The sequence below is a fragment of the Saimiri boliviensis genome, chromosome 19 (assembly GCF_048565385.1).
Source record: "Saimiri boliviensis isolate mSaiBol1 chromosome 19, mSaiBol1.pri, whole genome shotgun sequence".
Lineage (NCBI taxonomy): Eukaryota > Metazoa > Chordata > Mammalia > Primates > Cebidae > Saimiri > Saimiri boliviensis.
In genome coordinates, this window is record NC_133467.1 from 8,830,625 (window position 1) to 8,849,035 (window position 18,411).

General features: G+C 35.0%; 1 protein-coding gene across 9 annotated transcripts in view; it reads right to left on the minus strand.

The window, feature by feature from the left end:
- HMCN1 (hemicentin 1) overlaps window positions 1–18,411 on the minus strand; it is a 677,492-nt gene that overhangs the window by 73,225 nt on the left and 585,856 nt on the right. For all 9 annotated transcript variants that reach the window (XM_074389731.1, XM_074389733.1, XM_074389732.1 and 6 more), the window contains 7 exons: window positions 16,342–16,466; window positions 15,940–16,123; window positions 15,236–15,333; window positions 14,091–14,369; window positions 5,756–5,952; window positions 2,468–2,549; window positions 1,014–1,150 (listed from right to left, as the gene is read on the minus strand). In XM_074389731.1, the coding sequence (XP_074245832.1) occupies window positions 1,014–1,150; window positions 2,468–2,549; window positions 5,756–5,952; window positions 14,091–14,369; window positions 15,236–15,333; window positions 15,940–16,123; window positions 16,342–16,466 (1,102 nt within the window). The remainder of the gene's footprint in view (window positions 1–1,013; window positions 1,151–2,467; window positions 2,550–5,755; window positions 5,953–14,090; window positions 14,370–15,235; window positions 15,334–15,939; window positions 16,124–16,341; window positions 16,467–18,411) is intronic.

The window sequence follows — 18,411 nt, forward strand, 5'->3', positions numbered from 1 at the left end:
TTCCTTAATCTTTAGTCTGGGTTATTTGCTTCTCATCTCTGTTTCTACACATCCTTCTAATATACCATTAGTATCCATTCTATAGTCTTTGACTAACCTGTCTTCTCAGATAGTGTGTGAGCTCCCTGAGGGTAAATACTATTTTCAGTAGCAATCAGAACACCTTGCATTATAGTCTGCATACAACAAATAGTGAAACTGAAGTACAGGAGGGTTAAGTGATATGCATGATGATTTAGCATGTTAGTAACTCTCCGAATCCAGCCTCTCCATGTTTGATGTTTGTGTGGTTTGGTGGTGGTGGAAGTCTTTATGTCTTATGTGTTAGGGGACATAATCTCCTTTCGTAATTGACTAGAAACAAAGTGTAGGTTATGATAAGAGGATGAGGAAGAACAAAGAAAAAAAAAAGGAATAGCTAATCACTAGAATAAACAAAATCAAAACATTCAGAGTCAAAGCTTTCAGTGGTCTCTAAAAGGCTACTAAGGATCCTGGCCTTAGACACTCAATGACAGCAGGTAGGTATCATGTGAGCATGGCAAACTTTAGACAGCCAGTAACTGGTTCTTCATGGATTCCAGTCTCAGACGCCTGGTATCTTTGGGGTCACTCGTGAGGTCCAACCTTAGACCAGGAAAATTCAGTAAAAGAAGCATTCTCCCTAGAGATGCGGCAGTTATTTTTAGACTTTGATGGTTTCTTCCCTCTTAAGAAAGAGCTGAATATTTCAAATCAGGCTTTAATCCATGGACTTCAGGAAATATATACTTGGGCAAATTTACAGAGTGTCACAAATCTGAATACCTTTCTCTGACTTATAACCAACTTTTAACTACCCTTGCAAAGTCAAATAATAAAGCTAATTTTAAAACCCTGTACACACTGCTGCGATGTTGAATAATTAGTAACCTGATGTTATTTGGTTTTGGGTACCTAGCAAAGGCCCTAGAGCTGATTATTATTTTTTTTAATATCAAAAAGGAATTTGTGGAGCTTATCAAAAGATTTACCTGTAACCGTTCTCCATTTTTCAGCCAAGTAATTACAGGTGGGGGCACTGCATCTGATTTGCATTCCAGTGTCACTTGTCTGTTCCGTAACACAGTGATATCCTGGGGCTCATCGGTTCCAGCAATATTAGGAGGTACTGGGTATGAGAACAAATAAAACAAAAGCTTTCAAAAAAATGAGATGTAGCATGATCTGTGTGATCATAGGTATCCAAAAAATGTTGGTTCTGTTATATGAAATAATAACAGGTATAAACTGAAAACATTACTCATTTCATTTATAGCCTAGATAATTACAAACAGTGCGAAGATTTTTTTAACCTTATTTAGCACTTTCATATTCATTAAGTAATGAAATCCTTCCAACAACTACACGAATGATAGAAGTAATATAATTGCATTATTTTCACCACTTGACAGCAAAGAAATGGAGGCACGAAGAAGGGACCCCTTGTTCAGGTTCTACACTTGGTAATAATTTTCTCTGAACATAAGATATAAAAATTATTACATCGGGGTGCCCATAATAATATACAGAATGCATTTTTCCTGGGACTTTTTACAGAATTTACATGTCGATTAACAGCAGGTTTCATTTGTTTGTGGAGATGATGCAGGCACTTAAATCCCAGACAGTTTGCACTCCTTGGTCATTTAGACTATGAGAATGAACCAAAGATCTTCTGATAGTTTTCAAAAATTCCTCCCCCTGAAGAATAATTCCTATTTCATTGTTAAAACCGTATTGGACAGAGTCTAACTCGCCCAACTCTTCTAAGAAGTAATTTGACAGTAAGTTTCAAAATCCTTAGGGGTGTGTGTGTGTGTGTGTGTGTGTGTGCACGCGTGTGTGTGTGTGTTTGTGTGTAACCAAGCAAGCGCACTTACAGAAATTTCTCAAAGGGAATGGGTTAACAGATGTGTGCAAAGTTATCTATAGCAGTGTTGTTTATATTAGCAAAAATATAGAAATAACCTAAACATCCAAAAATATGGAGTAAAACGGGATACAATAGAATCACTAAACATGATGTTATAAAAATATATTTCTTGACATAAAAATGTTCACCAAACCATTGAGATAAAAGCAAGTTAAACTCTATAGGCACACTATATAAACATACATTTTGTATAATATTTTTGTGACAAAACATCTATGTGGAAAAAAGTCTTTGTGTGATGAGATTCTGGATTTTTAAATTTTCTTCCTCATAGTTTATATTTTATTATTTTAAACCAATGAATACAAATTATTAATGCAGAAACTAATCAAGTAACAAAAAAATCCATGAACTGCCCCCCAACAGAACTTGATTAGTCAGATATAAGAATCAGATTTGCAAAATATATATTCCCTAATTTTATAAACATCTTGTGATGTGCTGTGGTGTTGTTGCAGGTTCTTCTAATTCGGTGCATGTATGATATAAAGTGAGATATTTTGCCACATTTACCATGTACTCTCACTAGATATTCCTTATCATCATCTCCAGCAGGACTGGATGCCAGACATGTGTATCTTCCTGTATCCTCCACCTACAAAACCCAAATAAGTAAATTACACAATGTTAACATGTTAGTTTTGGTTATTAAATATCCACTAGAATGCATGTAAATATCCCACACCAAAAGCAAGATAAATAAAGCAAACTGTTTAACACTATGATTAGCACTCTGATAGAAAGCATCGCTTGGTATCTACATTACATGCAAACATATGTTTTCACAAGATCTTGCCATTTGATATAGGAATGTTTGTACATTAAGTATATTTAATGATATCTGGCACCATAGGGGATAGACTATATCCTCAATGTTCATTGAAAAACAAATATTCATGGGTTTAAATTGCAGACTGAGAAGTTACAATGAAGTCTTTCTCAAGAAAATTAAATGTTTATTAAATAAGTAAACAGATAAATATCTGGTTATTAAAAGCAAACACATTAATACCTCATCTTGACTCTACCTTTGATATACATGGTGAAATGAGAGTTACAAAATGTGTTAGAAATAGGGTCAGACTGATAGCAGAATCTATTATTATCTAACAAAAACCAAAATCATTTCTTAAAAAATCCCCAAGCATGGCTTCCATGGAAAGTTAGTGTTCATTCATATGTTTGACACTGTGTAGACACAACCCATAATCATGTACTTGTAGAGGAAACTCTGGAAAACAGATGCTCTTACTACTGGGAAAAATGCATTTTGGAAAAGTAGAAAAAATCCTGTTCTCGTTTATTTTACTACTTGAACATTCCCAGAATATTGGTATTTAAAAAATTCTTACATTAAAACTGATTTTAGAGGTTTTAGAAACACTTTTTGGTAGGCTGCAAAAACTCCTTTAAAAGTCATTGACACTAGAATGTTTGGAAAAATACTTAAATATGATTTTAGAAGAACAACTCTTACATAGTTATTTAATTAAGAATGTTAAAATAATGTGCTATTTACTAAGAATAATTTCTGAATTTCTCATATCTTTTAAACCTCTAAAACTACCTCTTCTCTACCAACTCAGTTCATTCGCAATTGATATCAGCCCCCCTCACTTGTCTTGACTTAGCCAAACCTGACCCATCATTCATGTCCACTCTTACATGTTCCCTCTTCCACAAAGTATTTCCTGACAACTTCTGCCCTTCTGGCTACCCACAGACATCACCTGTAGTTAGTTTCCAATGTCTTTTTTTAATTAATAAAATGCTAGAAAAATTATAGTTAAGCATTTATCTTTAGAGGAAGATTTTGCAGAGCCAGATATGCATTATGGTTCGCAAAGGAAAGGGGGGTACAGTATGTACAGTTTTCCAAATCTATTTAGTCATAGAGTGGGCCCCTCCCTTCTTGAGATAGATTATAGAACTAGTGTTTGATGAAAGATATTTTAGGAAACTCTTGTCTATACCACACAATTTGCAATTTGCAATTTGCAAATCATCCACATCCATTACGTGCCAGGCATAAGTAGATGATGCAGATAAATACACGAAAAAACAAAGTTGAGATAAATAAAATATAATGCAGTAAGTGTTACTACAGAAGTATATACAAAATGCTATGAAAACATAGGAGCAGAGTAATCAAAATCAGTTTGGGGACTTCATCATATTTAATTTTCCACTTCCAGATTGTTTTTAATGGTTCTATTGTTGACTCATATCTAATTGTATCTCATGTATCAGTCATTTTTTTCCATAGACATCTAGAAACTTCTTGAAGGCTGAGAAATGTCATATATCTTAGGTCTTATGGATTCTCCACACTAGCTAGAACACATGGGAAATCTGGCCATCATTTAATACTCTATGAGACCTTCATCTTATTTTCTTATAACCCAACCTTTGGCTCTTGCCTTTAAGACCCACAGTAACGGCTTTAACTTCCCTTTCAAGCTTTATTTGTCATTATTTATTTATATTAATGATTCTATTCTACATACTTTCCTGTCGCCATGCTGTTCCTAATGGCACAGATTTTTTTTTGCCTACTTTTTGTTTGTTGAAATTATATCATTCAAGAGTTTTGATTCAGTACGTGGTTTTAGTTTAACCTGACTCGAAGTTACCGCAATGTTTGAATGGAGAGGAAAGAAGAGAATGGAAAGCCTGTGCTACAAGACACTAGTGATGCGCTGTGCTCAGACGCACTGGCTAGGCTTCTGAATCAGACTAAGGACTGAGGCCTAGGTCCATCACCGAGCACCGGGGAGTACTTGGCCGATAAGTACTTAATCTCTCTGCACCTGCTTCTGGATTTGTGGCATATACAAACTGCCTCACAGAGTTGTCATGAGGGGAATGGTTGGGGTAGACAGCCCAGAGATAAACACGACAGGACATAGTAGATAGTTTATAATCCTTAGCTCTCTTCTTTCAGTTCCCTTTCTTCCATTCTCAGTAAAAAAATGCAAACAAAATATGATCAAATAATTGGTTATTCTACATTCAGAGAAATGATGATTATGGTAACAACAAGAGCAACAGCAGGAAAAATTCTATCTAAGTCTTTTTTTAAAAAAGCATTTGCTACATGCCTGTGGCACCAGTCTAAGCACATCATGTTGGATTATTTCTTTAAATCCCTCAGTGTATGAATGAAGCATGATGATCATTTTTATCCCCAGTTTACAAATGATGGCATTAGGGCTCAGATGGAAAATAACTGTAACGTCAGGCTTGCCTTTACTAGTAGAATAGAAGATTGCTACAGTAACACATCCCAGACATACTTCTCTTTTAATATATTCACATTTCAGATCAATTTCCTTAAACCTAAACTAAAAGAACCAATTTTATTGAACTGATCATTATTTGAAAAACTGTGTCTCTTCAGACCTCCATGTCTGCTAGTTCATTTTGGAGATCAAAAGTGCTCCTTGAAGCCTTATACATATGCATGTTGGATTGCTTTTTGCCAGTTCCATAAAGGGCTAAAAAGCACAAATTAAGAACTTCAGGAAATATACTAGCAGTTATAGCACTGTGAAAACTTGCCAAAGTTAATGGAAAGAAAGGTATCTTGTGTTCTTCAGAGTTTAATATGATACTGTTTTGTCTTCCTTTTAATCAAGTTGCCCGGTTGCGCATATCATAGGACTAATCTATCCTTGCTCAAGTTACAGAGATTTGTGATATATAAGGGTTCAAAGACACAATTTCTGCCACAATTTTCATATATTAACAAGTGAGCTATTTGACCTAACCTAAGATAATTGTATGAACTCTGACACTTACCTGAGCAGTAGAAATTCGAAGAACCTCTCCTCCTCCTAGAGTTTGCACTTGATCTGTCTGTGGAAGGGGCCGGCCATCTTTCATCCAGGTCACTTTAGGGGCTGGGATTCCAGAAGCAATGCAGGCAAGTTCAAGAGGGTTATTAACAATTACTGATATCTCTTCATGTTCTTCAGATCCATTAATGTGAGGTGGTTCTATTTAAAGGGAATCAAAAACAATAATAAACCCACTGCATCATAAAATACTGCGTTAGAAAAACTTGAAAAGAAAATCCAACACAAATTCACATTCATATGACAGAAATTGATTAGAACAAGGAAAGTGAAGTAGTTCCCAGATGTCATTACCATTTCTCATTGACACTATTTCAAAAGGGATGGATCATGCCTATAAGAGATTATGAAGTAAATGGCAATTCATTACCATGTAATTATAAAACAACAGTTCAAACTCAGTTAATTAGGACAGTCTTACTTGACTGAAAGATTTGAAAACAATAAAACCCAAACTGCAAACCCATCTTGAACCACTTTGTTTTTTTGAGAGGAACTTAGCATTTTACTATTTTTTGTATCTTTAAATACCAATAGTTTTCTATAAAAACAATGCATGAATATGGTGGAATTTTGCTATCATCTTTTCCATGCAGAACTTTGAGAGGAAACAATGACTAAGCAGAAGAAAAACAATTACATTTGGAGATAATTTCTGTATAAAACACATTTGTTATGTCTGGATGGGAGAAACTTCCTCTTTGGTTACTTATGGTTCTAAAATTACCTTTCTCAAGAGAAGGTCAAATAATCTGAACACTGGGAAGAAACATTAAGGTTCTTTAGCCTAACTACTCCCAAGTTTGGTAATTCCTTTAAAACACATTCCCCTTACAATGACCATTCAAGTTTTCTATGACACTTTCATAGTTTAAGTTTCCAGCTTTATTGGATAAAGCAGCCAAAATAGCAGTTGGACAGCTCCAAGGGTCAGCAGGTTTGTTTTTCTTTTCTTTTTTCTTTAATAAGGCACATAGTTTAGAACGGTGACTCATAGCAGAGGATCTGGAGTCTGAGTTTGAATGCCGGTGTCAACAATGATTAGTTTCATGGATTTGAACAAATGTCTAAAATGTAGATACCAACATTATTTACTTAATAGGATTGTGTGAGGCATCAGTGAGATACATTATATATATATAGTGTGTGTGTGTGAGTTTCTGTATCTGTTTTATTTTACAATTAAAGGTTCTTAAAAAGTTACTACTACTACAGTCTTTACTGCAGCTGTTATTATTAAAATCTGCTTCCTAAAATTTCTACCACCTGTTACAGACTCTGTTTTCCTTCTGGAGAAAGAGAATATATTGAGTTGGTTCTCCTTTACAGACTGTAATGAAGTCAGCATTTCTACACCACTGTCCCCCGTGTCCCCTGGCTCCATGTTGCTTACTGGATTAAATAAAAACTCCTCATCATGATTTCCAAGGCTTCCACAACATGGTCTAGATCTATTTTTGTAATTACATGCTTTTTACATACTTACATGTAACCTAGACTTCAAATCCCTCAACAAGCTCAGTCCTTTCTTGCTCCTCATAGTCCCCTAACTGAGCATGCTCAAGTACCATCAAGGTTATGTTGTCATCAAGTTCATTTGTGAAAGCAATAAATCATTTCTTGATTCTCTCAACTAATCATGAAATACTATGTCTTTTGATTTTCATATCGTGTTGTTTATACTACTCAAAACACTTATCTAATTCCCAGTTAGCCATAGTCAATTATTTACCCCTCTTACTGGTTATTTAATACATGTCAATCACCGTGAATACGAAGATTAATTAGGCAAGCTCCGCATCCCTCCCAAAGTTTGTAATTACTAGATTTAAAATAGTAGCAGTAACAGTATTAACTGTTACTTGAGTGGTTCAAACCCCCGACTGTCCAGGTCTTACCTGTGTTAAGTGATTGTGAACTATTTTACTCTATGTTTTGCCCATATGTCTTGTATTTTGGGCAGAGTAAGAGTTGTGTATACTCCAATAACTCCAAAATTTACATTTCCGGCCTAGACACTCTTTTGAGCTCCAGATTCCTAAGTGCAGTTATCAAATAAACATCTCCATTTGGATATTTGAAAACCACTTAAAACTCAACATGTATTCAGATTGAACCTACTGTCGTATTTCTCAAAATCTAGTTCTTTGCTGGTATTCTCTGAATCTTTGTGATGGATTTACCAATCAGTCACATACGCCAGAAACTAGGATTTATCTTTGATACCTTCTTCTTCATTACTCCCTTACCTCCCAGGCTACAAGTCCTGATACTTCTATTATACTTATTTCCAGAACACACCTTTTTTTTCTCATGTCCCTCGCTCTAATTTGAGCTACAATACCATTTACTTAATGTTTATTCCCCTTCCTATTTGTAGGTACCTACCCAATATTACTGATTGCTTTCTGATTAACAGACTTAAATTTTGTTGGGGCTGTCAATGTGCTAAACAAATGACATTTCTTAGCTTCTTTAGCAGATAGTAGATGGAGTGGATGGAGTGGTATATGACAATTCTGACCAATGAGATGTAGGTGGATGTGGTTCTGTGGGGCTTGTAAGAAAGTCTTAATTCTTTTCTAAAGGGGCAATTCTTCACCCTTCCTTGTTACCTGCTCTACTGTTGCATCTAGAACAGTATCTAGTTATACCAGAGGTGAGCAGATACTGCATGATCACCAACCAACCACGCTGTAAAGGTTCAAGCGAATTGCAAACATCTGAACTGCTGAACCAGTGCAACAACTGCCTCCCTCCAGCCAGCTCAGTGAGAAAAACAGAAGCACTTTGCTGAACCCACCGTACCTTGGCTCTGTGGTTCACAGCCAAACACAATTCCTTATACTGGTCTCTCAGAATCTGTCTTGCCCTGTCCAAATAGCCTTGCATTTTGTAGCCAGAGTGCTCTTCTCAAACTGTAGTTCTATTTGTTATTCTGTTTCTAGAACTTTCAATGATTTCTCATTGTTATGGGATAAAAAGCAAACTTCTTAATGTGGTCAACAAAGCCCTTTATGGCCTGACCCTATCAAAACCCCCTATTCTGTATGATGCTCTCCTTTGTCGTCAGTGGTCTAGCCACATTGGACTTTTCAGAACCACTAACATGCCATCATACCTCCCACCACATGGATAGAATTAAATTGAGCATATTTCCCCAAGTTACTGAGTGGTAGCACTACTTCAAGTGAAGAACTTTTCAGAATTTAATGGAATTAATTTTCAACAGATGCTGAAATTCTAAAACTTCTCATCTTTCTTCTGTAAGGGAGTTTTCAAATCTGTTTTGAGAAAATATTATTCCTATAAACTCTTCCACTTAATAAAATGCAGGCCATTCTTTAAGAATTCCGCTAAGAGTGTCATTGTTCTTTTTCTCCTTCATTTTCTTCATCCAGAGATGCACTGGTTTGTGCTTCTGCTCCTGGTTTCTTTCTCTCCCAGCTACTCCCACCCCTGCCACACACTAAACCAGGCCCTTGCATTTACAGGCCTGTATGAAAACAGCAGCCTCCTCAATTCATTTTTCACTCTGTCACCAGAGGGATGTTTTGGAAATGAAATCTGGCTGTAACATATTTCTCCTTAAGATTCTTCCATTGCCTTGGTGATAAGGTCCAAACTCCCTAAAAAGTTGTCAAAACTTTTCATATTTTGGCCTCTGCGCATATACAGCTCCAGTCTTGCCTCTTGCTACTCTTCCTTTTACACTCAGTTTCAGGGAGTGCAAACGGACAATTCAAATTGTATTATCTCTAGGTGAGAAATGTGTACAAAAGAACTCTAATTTCCCACTCATCTCTACAGTCCTACTCTTCAGGCCTCAGATTTATGCTTGAGGAGATCAAATCTGAAATTAACCATTCCACAGAATGTTATTTTATACATATAATCTTCATCACACAGAAAAGTAATTACTTCTTTAGTATCAGTGCCCTCCACAGATGAAGGGAGTTGAGGGCTGTGATCACATCTTTCTGAGTGATGCATTTATGTGTCTGCCACACCACACACATTCACAATCATAGTTAAATGATGGCTAGAAACATGCCTGTCACATAATTTATATTCAATAATACTTAATATGTAAATGATGAATGTGCAGGATCACATTATGTCATCTCCTCTTTTTCCTCACATTCTGTAAATTGATGTACAGGAATTTTCTACCCAATCCCAACCTGTACCTCCCAAACACAGTTTTTTCTTTCTTTTTTTTTTTTCCTTATTGACACATAATTATTGTGCAATGTGATGTTTCCATACATGTATACATTGTGTAATTATCAAAGCAGGGTAATTAGCATTTCCATCATCTCAAACATTTATCAGTTCTTTGTGGTGAAAGCACTGAAAGTCCTCTCTACTAGCTATTCTGAGATACACAGTACTATATTGTTAACTATAGTAACCTACTGTGCAACAGAACATCAGAACTCATTCTTCCTTTCTAATTGTAACTGTACCCATTGACCAACTCCCGCATCTCCCTAGAATTTGGTAATCACTGTTCTGCTCATTACTTATATGAGATCAACTTTCTAAAATTTCATGAGTGAAAAAATCATGTGGCATTTTCTTTTCTTTTCTTCTTTTTTTTTTTGAGGCGGAGTTTCGCTCTTGTTACCCAGGCTGGAGTGCAATGGCGCGATCTCGGCTCACCGCAACCTCCGCCTCCTGGGTTCAGGCAATTCTCCTGCCTCAGCTTCCTGAGTAGCTGGGATTACAGGCACGCGCCACCATGCCCAGCTAGTTTTTTGTATTTTTAGTAGAGATGGGGTTTCACCTTGTTGACCAGGATGGTCTCGATCTCTTGACCTCATGATCCACCCGCCTCGGCCTCCCAAAGTGCTGGGATTACAGGCTTGAGCCACCGTGCCCGGCCTCATGTGGCATTTTCTTTCTGTGCCTGGCTTATTTCACATAGTTTAATGTTTTCCAGGTTCATCCATGTTATCATGTGACAGGATTTCATTCTTTTTTATGGCTGAATAGTATTCCATTGTGTGTATCTACTACATTGTCTTTATTCATCCATTGTTGAACACTTAGGTTGGTTACACATCTTGTCTGTTGTGAATAGTGCTGGAATAAATGTAGATTTATTTGACATACTGATTTCATTTCCTTTGGATATATATCCAGTAGTGGGACTGCCGAACCACATGGTAGTTCTATTATTAATTTTTTGAGGAAGCTCTATACTGTTTGTCATAGTGGCTGTACTAGTTCACAATCCCACCCACTGTGTACAAGTGTTCTCTTTTCTCCACATCCTTGCCAACCCTTGTTATCATTTGTCTTTTTGGTAATACCCATCCTCACTAGAGTGAGGCGATATCTCATTGTGGTTTTGATTTGCTTTTCTTTGATGGTTGGTGATGTTGAGGCTTTTTAAATATACCTGTTGGCCATTTGCATGTCTTCTTTTGAGAAATGTCTGTTAAGGTTTTTGTTCATTTTAAAATTGTACTCTTTGTATTTTTGCTATTACGTTCCTTATATGTATTGCGTATTAACCCCTTACCAGATGTACAGTTTGAAATATTTTCTCCCATACTGTAGATTGCCTCTTCACTATGTTGAATGTTTCCTTAGCTGTGCAGAAGCTTTTTAGTTGATATAATCCCATTTGTCTATTTTCGATTTTGTTGCCCAAGCTTTTGAAGTCTTATCCAGAAAAATCCTTGCCTAGTCCAATATCATGAAGTGTTTCCTTTGTGTTTTCTTCTAGTAGTTTCATAGTTTGTGATCTTACGTTTAATCTTTAATCCATTTTGAGTTGATTTTTATGTACAGTGCAAGATAGAGGTCCCGTTTCCTATTTCTGCATGAGGACATCCCAATTTTCCCAGCACTATTTATTGAAGAGACTGTCCTTTCCCCTGTATGTGTTCTTGGAAACTTGGACAAAAATCAGGTGGCTGTAGATGTATGAATTTATTTCTGAGCTCCTTATTCTGTTCAATTGGTCTATGTGTCTGTTTTTATGCCAACAGCATGCTGCTTTGATTAACACAGCTTTGTAGTATATTTTAAAGTCAGGTAGTGTGATGCCTTCAGCTTTGTTCTTTTTATTCAAGATTGCTTTGGTTATTTGGAGTCTTTTGTGGTTCCATACAAATTTTAGAATTTTTTTTTTCTATTTCAGTGAAGAATGCCAACAGTATTTTGATAAAAATTGCATTAAATCTGTAGATTACTTGGGAAGTATGGCTATTTTAATAATTTTAATTCTTCCAATTCATGAACTTGAACTATCTTTCCATTTGTTTCCTTTCCATTTCTTTCATTGAGGTTTAAATTTATTCTTATTTTCTTTTTTGTGGATGGATATGTACCTCAGTATCTACAGAGGGTTGGTTCCAGACCCTCTGTGAATACCACAGTCTGCAGATTCTCAAGCCCGGCAGTAGGCCTTGAGAAACTCATGGATACAAAAGTTGGCCCTCAGTCTCCATGGATTCCACATCCAATGAATATAAGATTTTTGATATGCAGTTGTTTGAATCTACAGATGTGGAACCCATGGATATGAAGGGCTGACAGTAAATGGGATTATTTTCTTAATTTCTTTTTCAGATAATTTGCGGCTGGCAAATAGAAACGTCAATGATTTTTGTATGTTGATTTTGTATCCTGCAACTTTACTGAATTTATCATTTCTAAGAGTTTTTTGGTAGAGTCTTTAGAGGTTTTCTATATATAAGATTATACAGTCTGCAAACAGAATATTTGACTTCCTCCTTTCGAATTTGGATGTCTTTTCTTTCTTTATTTTTTGCCTGGTTGCCCTAGCTAGGACTTCAATACTATGTCTAACAGAAATAGAGAAAGTGGGCATCCCTATCTTTGTTCTAGACCTTACAGGAAAGGCTTCTGACTTTTTCTTTTTTAGTGTGATCTTAGCTGTGGGTTTACTATAGTCTTTATTGTGTTGAGGTATGTATCTTCTATACATAATTTGTTGACAGTTTTTCTCATGAAGGAATGTTGAATTTTGTCAAATGCTTTCTTTGACATCTATGGAAATAATCATGATTTTTGTCCTATCTGTTAACATGACGTATCACACTTATTGATTGTGTATGTTAAAACATCCTTGCATCCCTCGAATGCAACCCATTTGATCAGAGTCAATGATCTTCTTAATATGCTGTTGAATCTGGTTTGCTAGTATTTTGTTGAGGATTTTTGCAACTATGTTGATGAGGGATATCGGCTTGTTGTTTTCTTTTGCCTCTAAATATCCTGAAGAACTTCCTTTGGAAGTCTCATCTACTCCAGAGAATCATACTTCATTTATTTAGATATTGTTCTGTTCCCTCTACGGATGAAACTCCCTTTAATTCATCTGGAAAGTAACTAATTTGGCTCAGTTCAATCCAGCAAATAATGCATTAATAGTCTCTAATGTATTAAATGTCGTGCTAAGCACTAGGAATGCAGCAATAAATAAGAAGACATTTGCCCTCAGAAAGCTTAACTAGGGATGAAGCAGAATTTTAGGGTTACATAAATAATTAAATTTTAATAGGTGCTCCGAGAAAGATTATAACATACTCTGAAACATGCTAACTTCTACCTAACCAAGGCTCTTGCCAAAATTATTTTGCTCTTCTCTATAGGGTGTATTTTCTGCTATGTAAGGAGCATGGGGTCTCACTTCACAGGGAAAAAATAAACAAAACGCCAAAAGGTCTTACTGAAATACTTCACTTCATTATCTTCCTTTCTCTTCCAAGTTTAACATTTTTTACTTCAAGCAAAAGAAGTGTTTTCTCTTTAAACTGTTTGTTGCATTTAAAACATGGGAATACATATTTTAAGCATTTAAATGCACTCAAGAGTAAATAAAATGACTATTGAAATGATTATTCCAGCTATAATCTACAGATTGGATCATTTAAAGACTGAGATTATGTATAATAGTATAGGTACTATGCTTTTTAAAATCAAATTTCTATAATCGGATGTGCTTTCAGTTCTTGGCAAAAGTCAAAAATGTACTTATCAATTAGTTATAAGATTTTATCAATGAATAATGCTTTACGAGTTGGAGTTTCCATCTTTTCAGACAGATGAAAAATACAATTTAAATTTAACATGCTTCAGATAAGAGTAAGCTAAGGTGAATTAAAAAAGAAATAAAAATGCAATAAAAATTTTAAAAATTTTGCCTCATAGCAACTGATTCTAAGAATTATACTTGTTTACAAAACGTTCACTGCCACTTACTTTCCAATTATTCTACATGTACCATAATGTTTACATACCTAGGACCTTGAGGATAAAGTGCTTGCTGACTTCTCCAGCTTCATTTGAGGCAATGCAGGTGTACTTTCCCGAATCTTCCGTCTCTGCTTTGAGGAGCTGCAGGACCATTCCATCGGTGCTGACTGTCAGATGGGCATCAAACTCCAGGGGCTGGCCATCTCTAAGCCAGGCCATCCTGGGAGCTGGGGTTCCATTGGTAATGCATGTCATAGAGGTGGAACTGCCTTTGAGAATTGTCATTTCCTCTGTCCCCATTGCATTGTCCATATTTGGTGGTGCTACAAAGAAAATATGAGAAAAATTTGGATGTCTATTGTAATTTGAGATAAATTTAAATTAATTCTATAATGTTTCTGTTGTTGAAGAAAACATACGCTTTAAAGTTGTGTATAATAACTAAGGGCTTGACAATAAAAATATCTATTTGGAATGCTAATTATTAATTTTCCAAATATTATCACTGAAACCTAAAAATCATTTTCTTAGAGAACACACAATGTGTTTTAAATTTTGGCGATTTTTCAACTTTTTAGGTCCATCGCTTTAATTTGTTGTAATGTATATAATAGTTTTAGTAGTATTCTTTTAACTAGTCTATAGAGTATAAATAAAATAATATCAAGTTATAGAGTAAGCCATTTGTAGATTCTAATAAAGAGTAACTTAATTGCTCTGAGGTGTTTTGGGGATTGGGAAATGTGGATCAGCAAACTTCAACATTTCAGAAATGGAAGGTATTGAGGTCTCTACACACACACACACACACACACACCACACACACACATATGTGCATGCATCCTTCATAGTCTGAATACTCTATAAACAAGCTGCTAGAAAAGATTGGACTTTTTCTTTACGTGAAAAGACTGGCCTTGTGTCTGGATTGAAATGCTATTAAAAAAAACAGATTTAATTTGTACAAATTTCTGGATCAGAAGAGTATTTTAACAGACAGTACGGTCCAATAATATGGACCCTTTGGAAGAAAATACATTCCTCTCTTGTCAGTAAGATCCTGTTTCACTAATCCTTTTTGATGGAGGAAAGTCAGATTTCTAAATCTCTGAGGAAGTCAATTTCTAAAGATAAGCCTGTTGCTTAGTACTGAGATAGTAAAGTAATGGGTCATTTCTGTGACACATACCAAACACTTGAAGATTGTAATGCTTATTATCCACCCCAGCTCTGTTGGAGGCCACACAAGTATACACAGCGACATCAGACACCTGAGCTCTCACAATCCTGAGAAACAATTTGATCCAACATTTCATCACTTGATCCCATGCAACAAATACACATAAAATAATTATGACTTATAAATAGGTTATAGAAGGTGATTTATGTTGGAAAATTTTAATTATGAAGCTTATAGCCATCCATCACAAAATATAGGGGCCTCAAATGCAATTTATTCTACAAAGCTGATTAGGCAGTGACAATAAACCATTGAAAATACAGCATAATTTAAGAGGTGAATATTTTTCAAATACATATTAATAGAGAATGCTGCTAACATGAAAATCACATTATCATAGTAGGCATCTTCCTACTATCTTGCCACATAAAGTTTTAGCTAAAAGAGTAATTCCTGGAAATACATATATGGTAACAAACCTGTCTATAAAAGACCCATTTTACACATTTACTAAAACATGAGCATTTAAATAAGGATAAACATCATTTTAATTGCATATTTGTTGTCCTCCTTCTACTAAAAATATACTTAAAGAGAAAAAACACAGTAAAAGCTTAGGAAAGAACATTGCTTCAACACTGTTTAGATGAAGGAGAAGTCTATCACCACTGTTACTTCATCTGTTTAGGAAATCATACACAATAAAAGCTGACCTGATAACTTGTCCTGCCGCCAGTAACCGGATATGGGAGGAGAGAGGCAGAGGAAGTCCATTCTTCAGCCAGTTTATCTGTGGTGGAGGCGTCCCTGTGGCTCTGCATTCAATATTTATTGAAGTATCCACTAAGGTGATTAGTTTCTCTGCTTCTTCTTTATTACCTCTAATTGTAGGTGTAACTATGACAGCAGGAAGTGAGAGAAAAGGAAGAGGGATGTATTACTAGTTCCAGTAATTTCGACCACAGCTGCTCTCATTTCAACACTGTATCCCCAAAGGACATAACGGTGCATCAAATTTCAGACTAAATGCTCCAGACGCCTGTTGCTGGACCTTCACTTCTATTGGTAGCTTCTTGAGGCAGCATTATTAAAAGAGGGTGATATTTCATATTTACCATAGACATTCAAGTTAAAAATTCGGTCGTCTTCTCCAGCGGGATTAGTAGCAACACACGTGTATTTCCCTGTGTCAGATGTAAGAGCTCCAAAAACGTTTAATGTGCTGCCGTTTGCACTCACTCTATGGAAAAGATCGTAACAGAGGGGCTGAGATGATTAATGTGAAGCTAAGATCTAGAAAACTCACTCCAGATTACTGTTTTCTTTAAAAAACACACCATAAAATGATATCTTCATCTTGTTTCACTAAGTACATGAAAGACTTTTAAAATCAGAGTTACTGAAACTGATGGAAAATTCAAGCAACCAACTGAAATTCTACAGTAGTGAGTCTCATATCCACCATTTCCTTATGAGGAAAAAAGGAAATGAACAAAATCAGGAATACTTCTCTATTCAAATCATAGGAAAGACATGTTTTTCTCAAAGAATAATATATTCTTAGTTATCAATATAAAGTTTGAATTAAATACATGTTATACAAAATTCTGGCATGCAAAGTGAAGACTGTTACAGACAATGAGAAATTTAAAAAATTATACATAAAAACTAGTTATAAACAACTTAATACCTTAATAAAAAATAGAATAGGATCATTTATTTAAATTGTGACATCATGTGTATCATGTGTCGCTGTATTTTGCAAACATTTTTTTCTACAAATTTTTGCTAAAGTTTTTCTTTTGAATTACGTAAAAGATAAATATACAAGGAGATAATCAAAGACCTCTAAGCTAAGATAATTTCATTATTGATTGTCTTCACATACCATTAATTACAAAGCAAAATTTCCTTTGTTTTATGTAGAGATTAAACTGCCATCTACAGTTAGTTGTGCAATAGTGATTTCATTAGAATCACCCACCGTCAAAAGGAAAAGCTTCATTTCTACTACATCTTGTTATTAAATGTTTATTGTGAGCTATATTATTATCTGGGATATAGTTGTATTTTTTCTTTTTCAAAATATAATTTTTAAATTCCATGAGTTTTATCAAATTAATAAGCAAAAAAGCAAGTTGCCATGATCAAACGAAAGTAGTACCTTGACTTTGGAAAAACTACTGTACTTGATTGACAAACTGTTCTACCTACAAATCTATACATATTATGGAATGAATGAATAATAAAGATATAAGAATAAGTAAATTCAGAATGTTAATGTAGGAGAAGGAATGACAGACTCTAAATTCCTGGTTAGAAATATTATCTTATATAAAAGATATCATATATGAAAGATCTTTATATCTTATATAAAATCTTTAGGTACCATTGGATATCTAGTACTTGGTCTGGTATATGGCAAATACCAGCTGATTTAACAAAAATAATTAAATACTTGTTATTTACTCAGAAATGTTCACACCAGAGAAATAAAACTTAAACTGCATCCTTTAAAGGACTAGAAATGTTAATACACAATGCATACAAAGAAAATATTTATCTGTCTTTAAATTATGTATATTCAGTTTATTGACCAGAAAATATACTCCAAACCCTTAAGTTTACATATTGGCTCAAAATGTTAAAGGGTACAATACATTTAATTAATGCCTACTTATGCATATAATCTGGTATATGTATGTAATAGGATTTTGTGATGAAGTAATCTAGTACAATATGAAATTCTGGAATGTCTTTCCAAAGGATTGTTGTTGGAAGTAATAGGAGGCTCTTATCACATTATTATTCCATCTCTACGTGGTTTGTGGCATGGGTAACAAGTGCCAGCTAAAAATGGGACTTGTACAAACCATTATGAGAGTTATGACATTACTGTATTTTTTCTCAAAAGGAGCCAATCAGTATAGCGTGTACACAGTTTGGTGGTTTCAGCAAATACAAAATCGTATCTAGAATTACTGATGAATCATTTGTGAGATAAAGTTGGTTTGGCATTTGCAGGAAAGAACTTATTATTTTTATGTCATGGGCTTTCGTCTAACCATTCTGAAATTAGAAGAATAAAATCAGCAATAGTTAACACTACAATTAGTTAGTTAATTAAAGATAATGAGTTAATTAACATTTCAGAGTTAATGGATAAGAAACACACAATTCTGAGT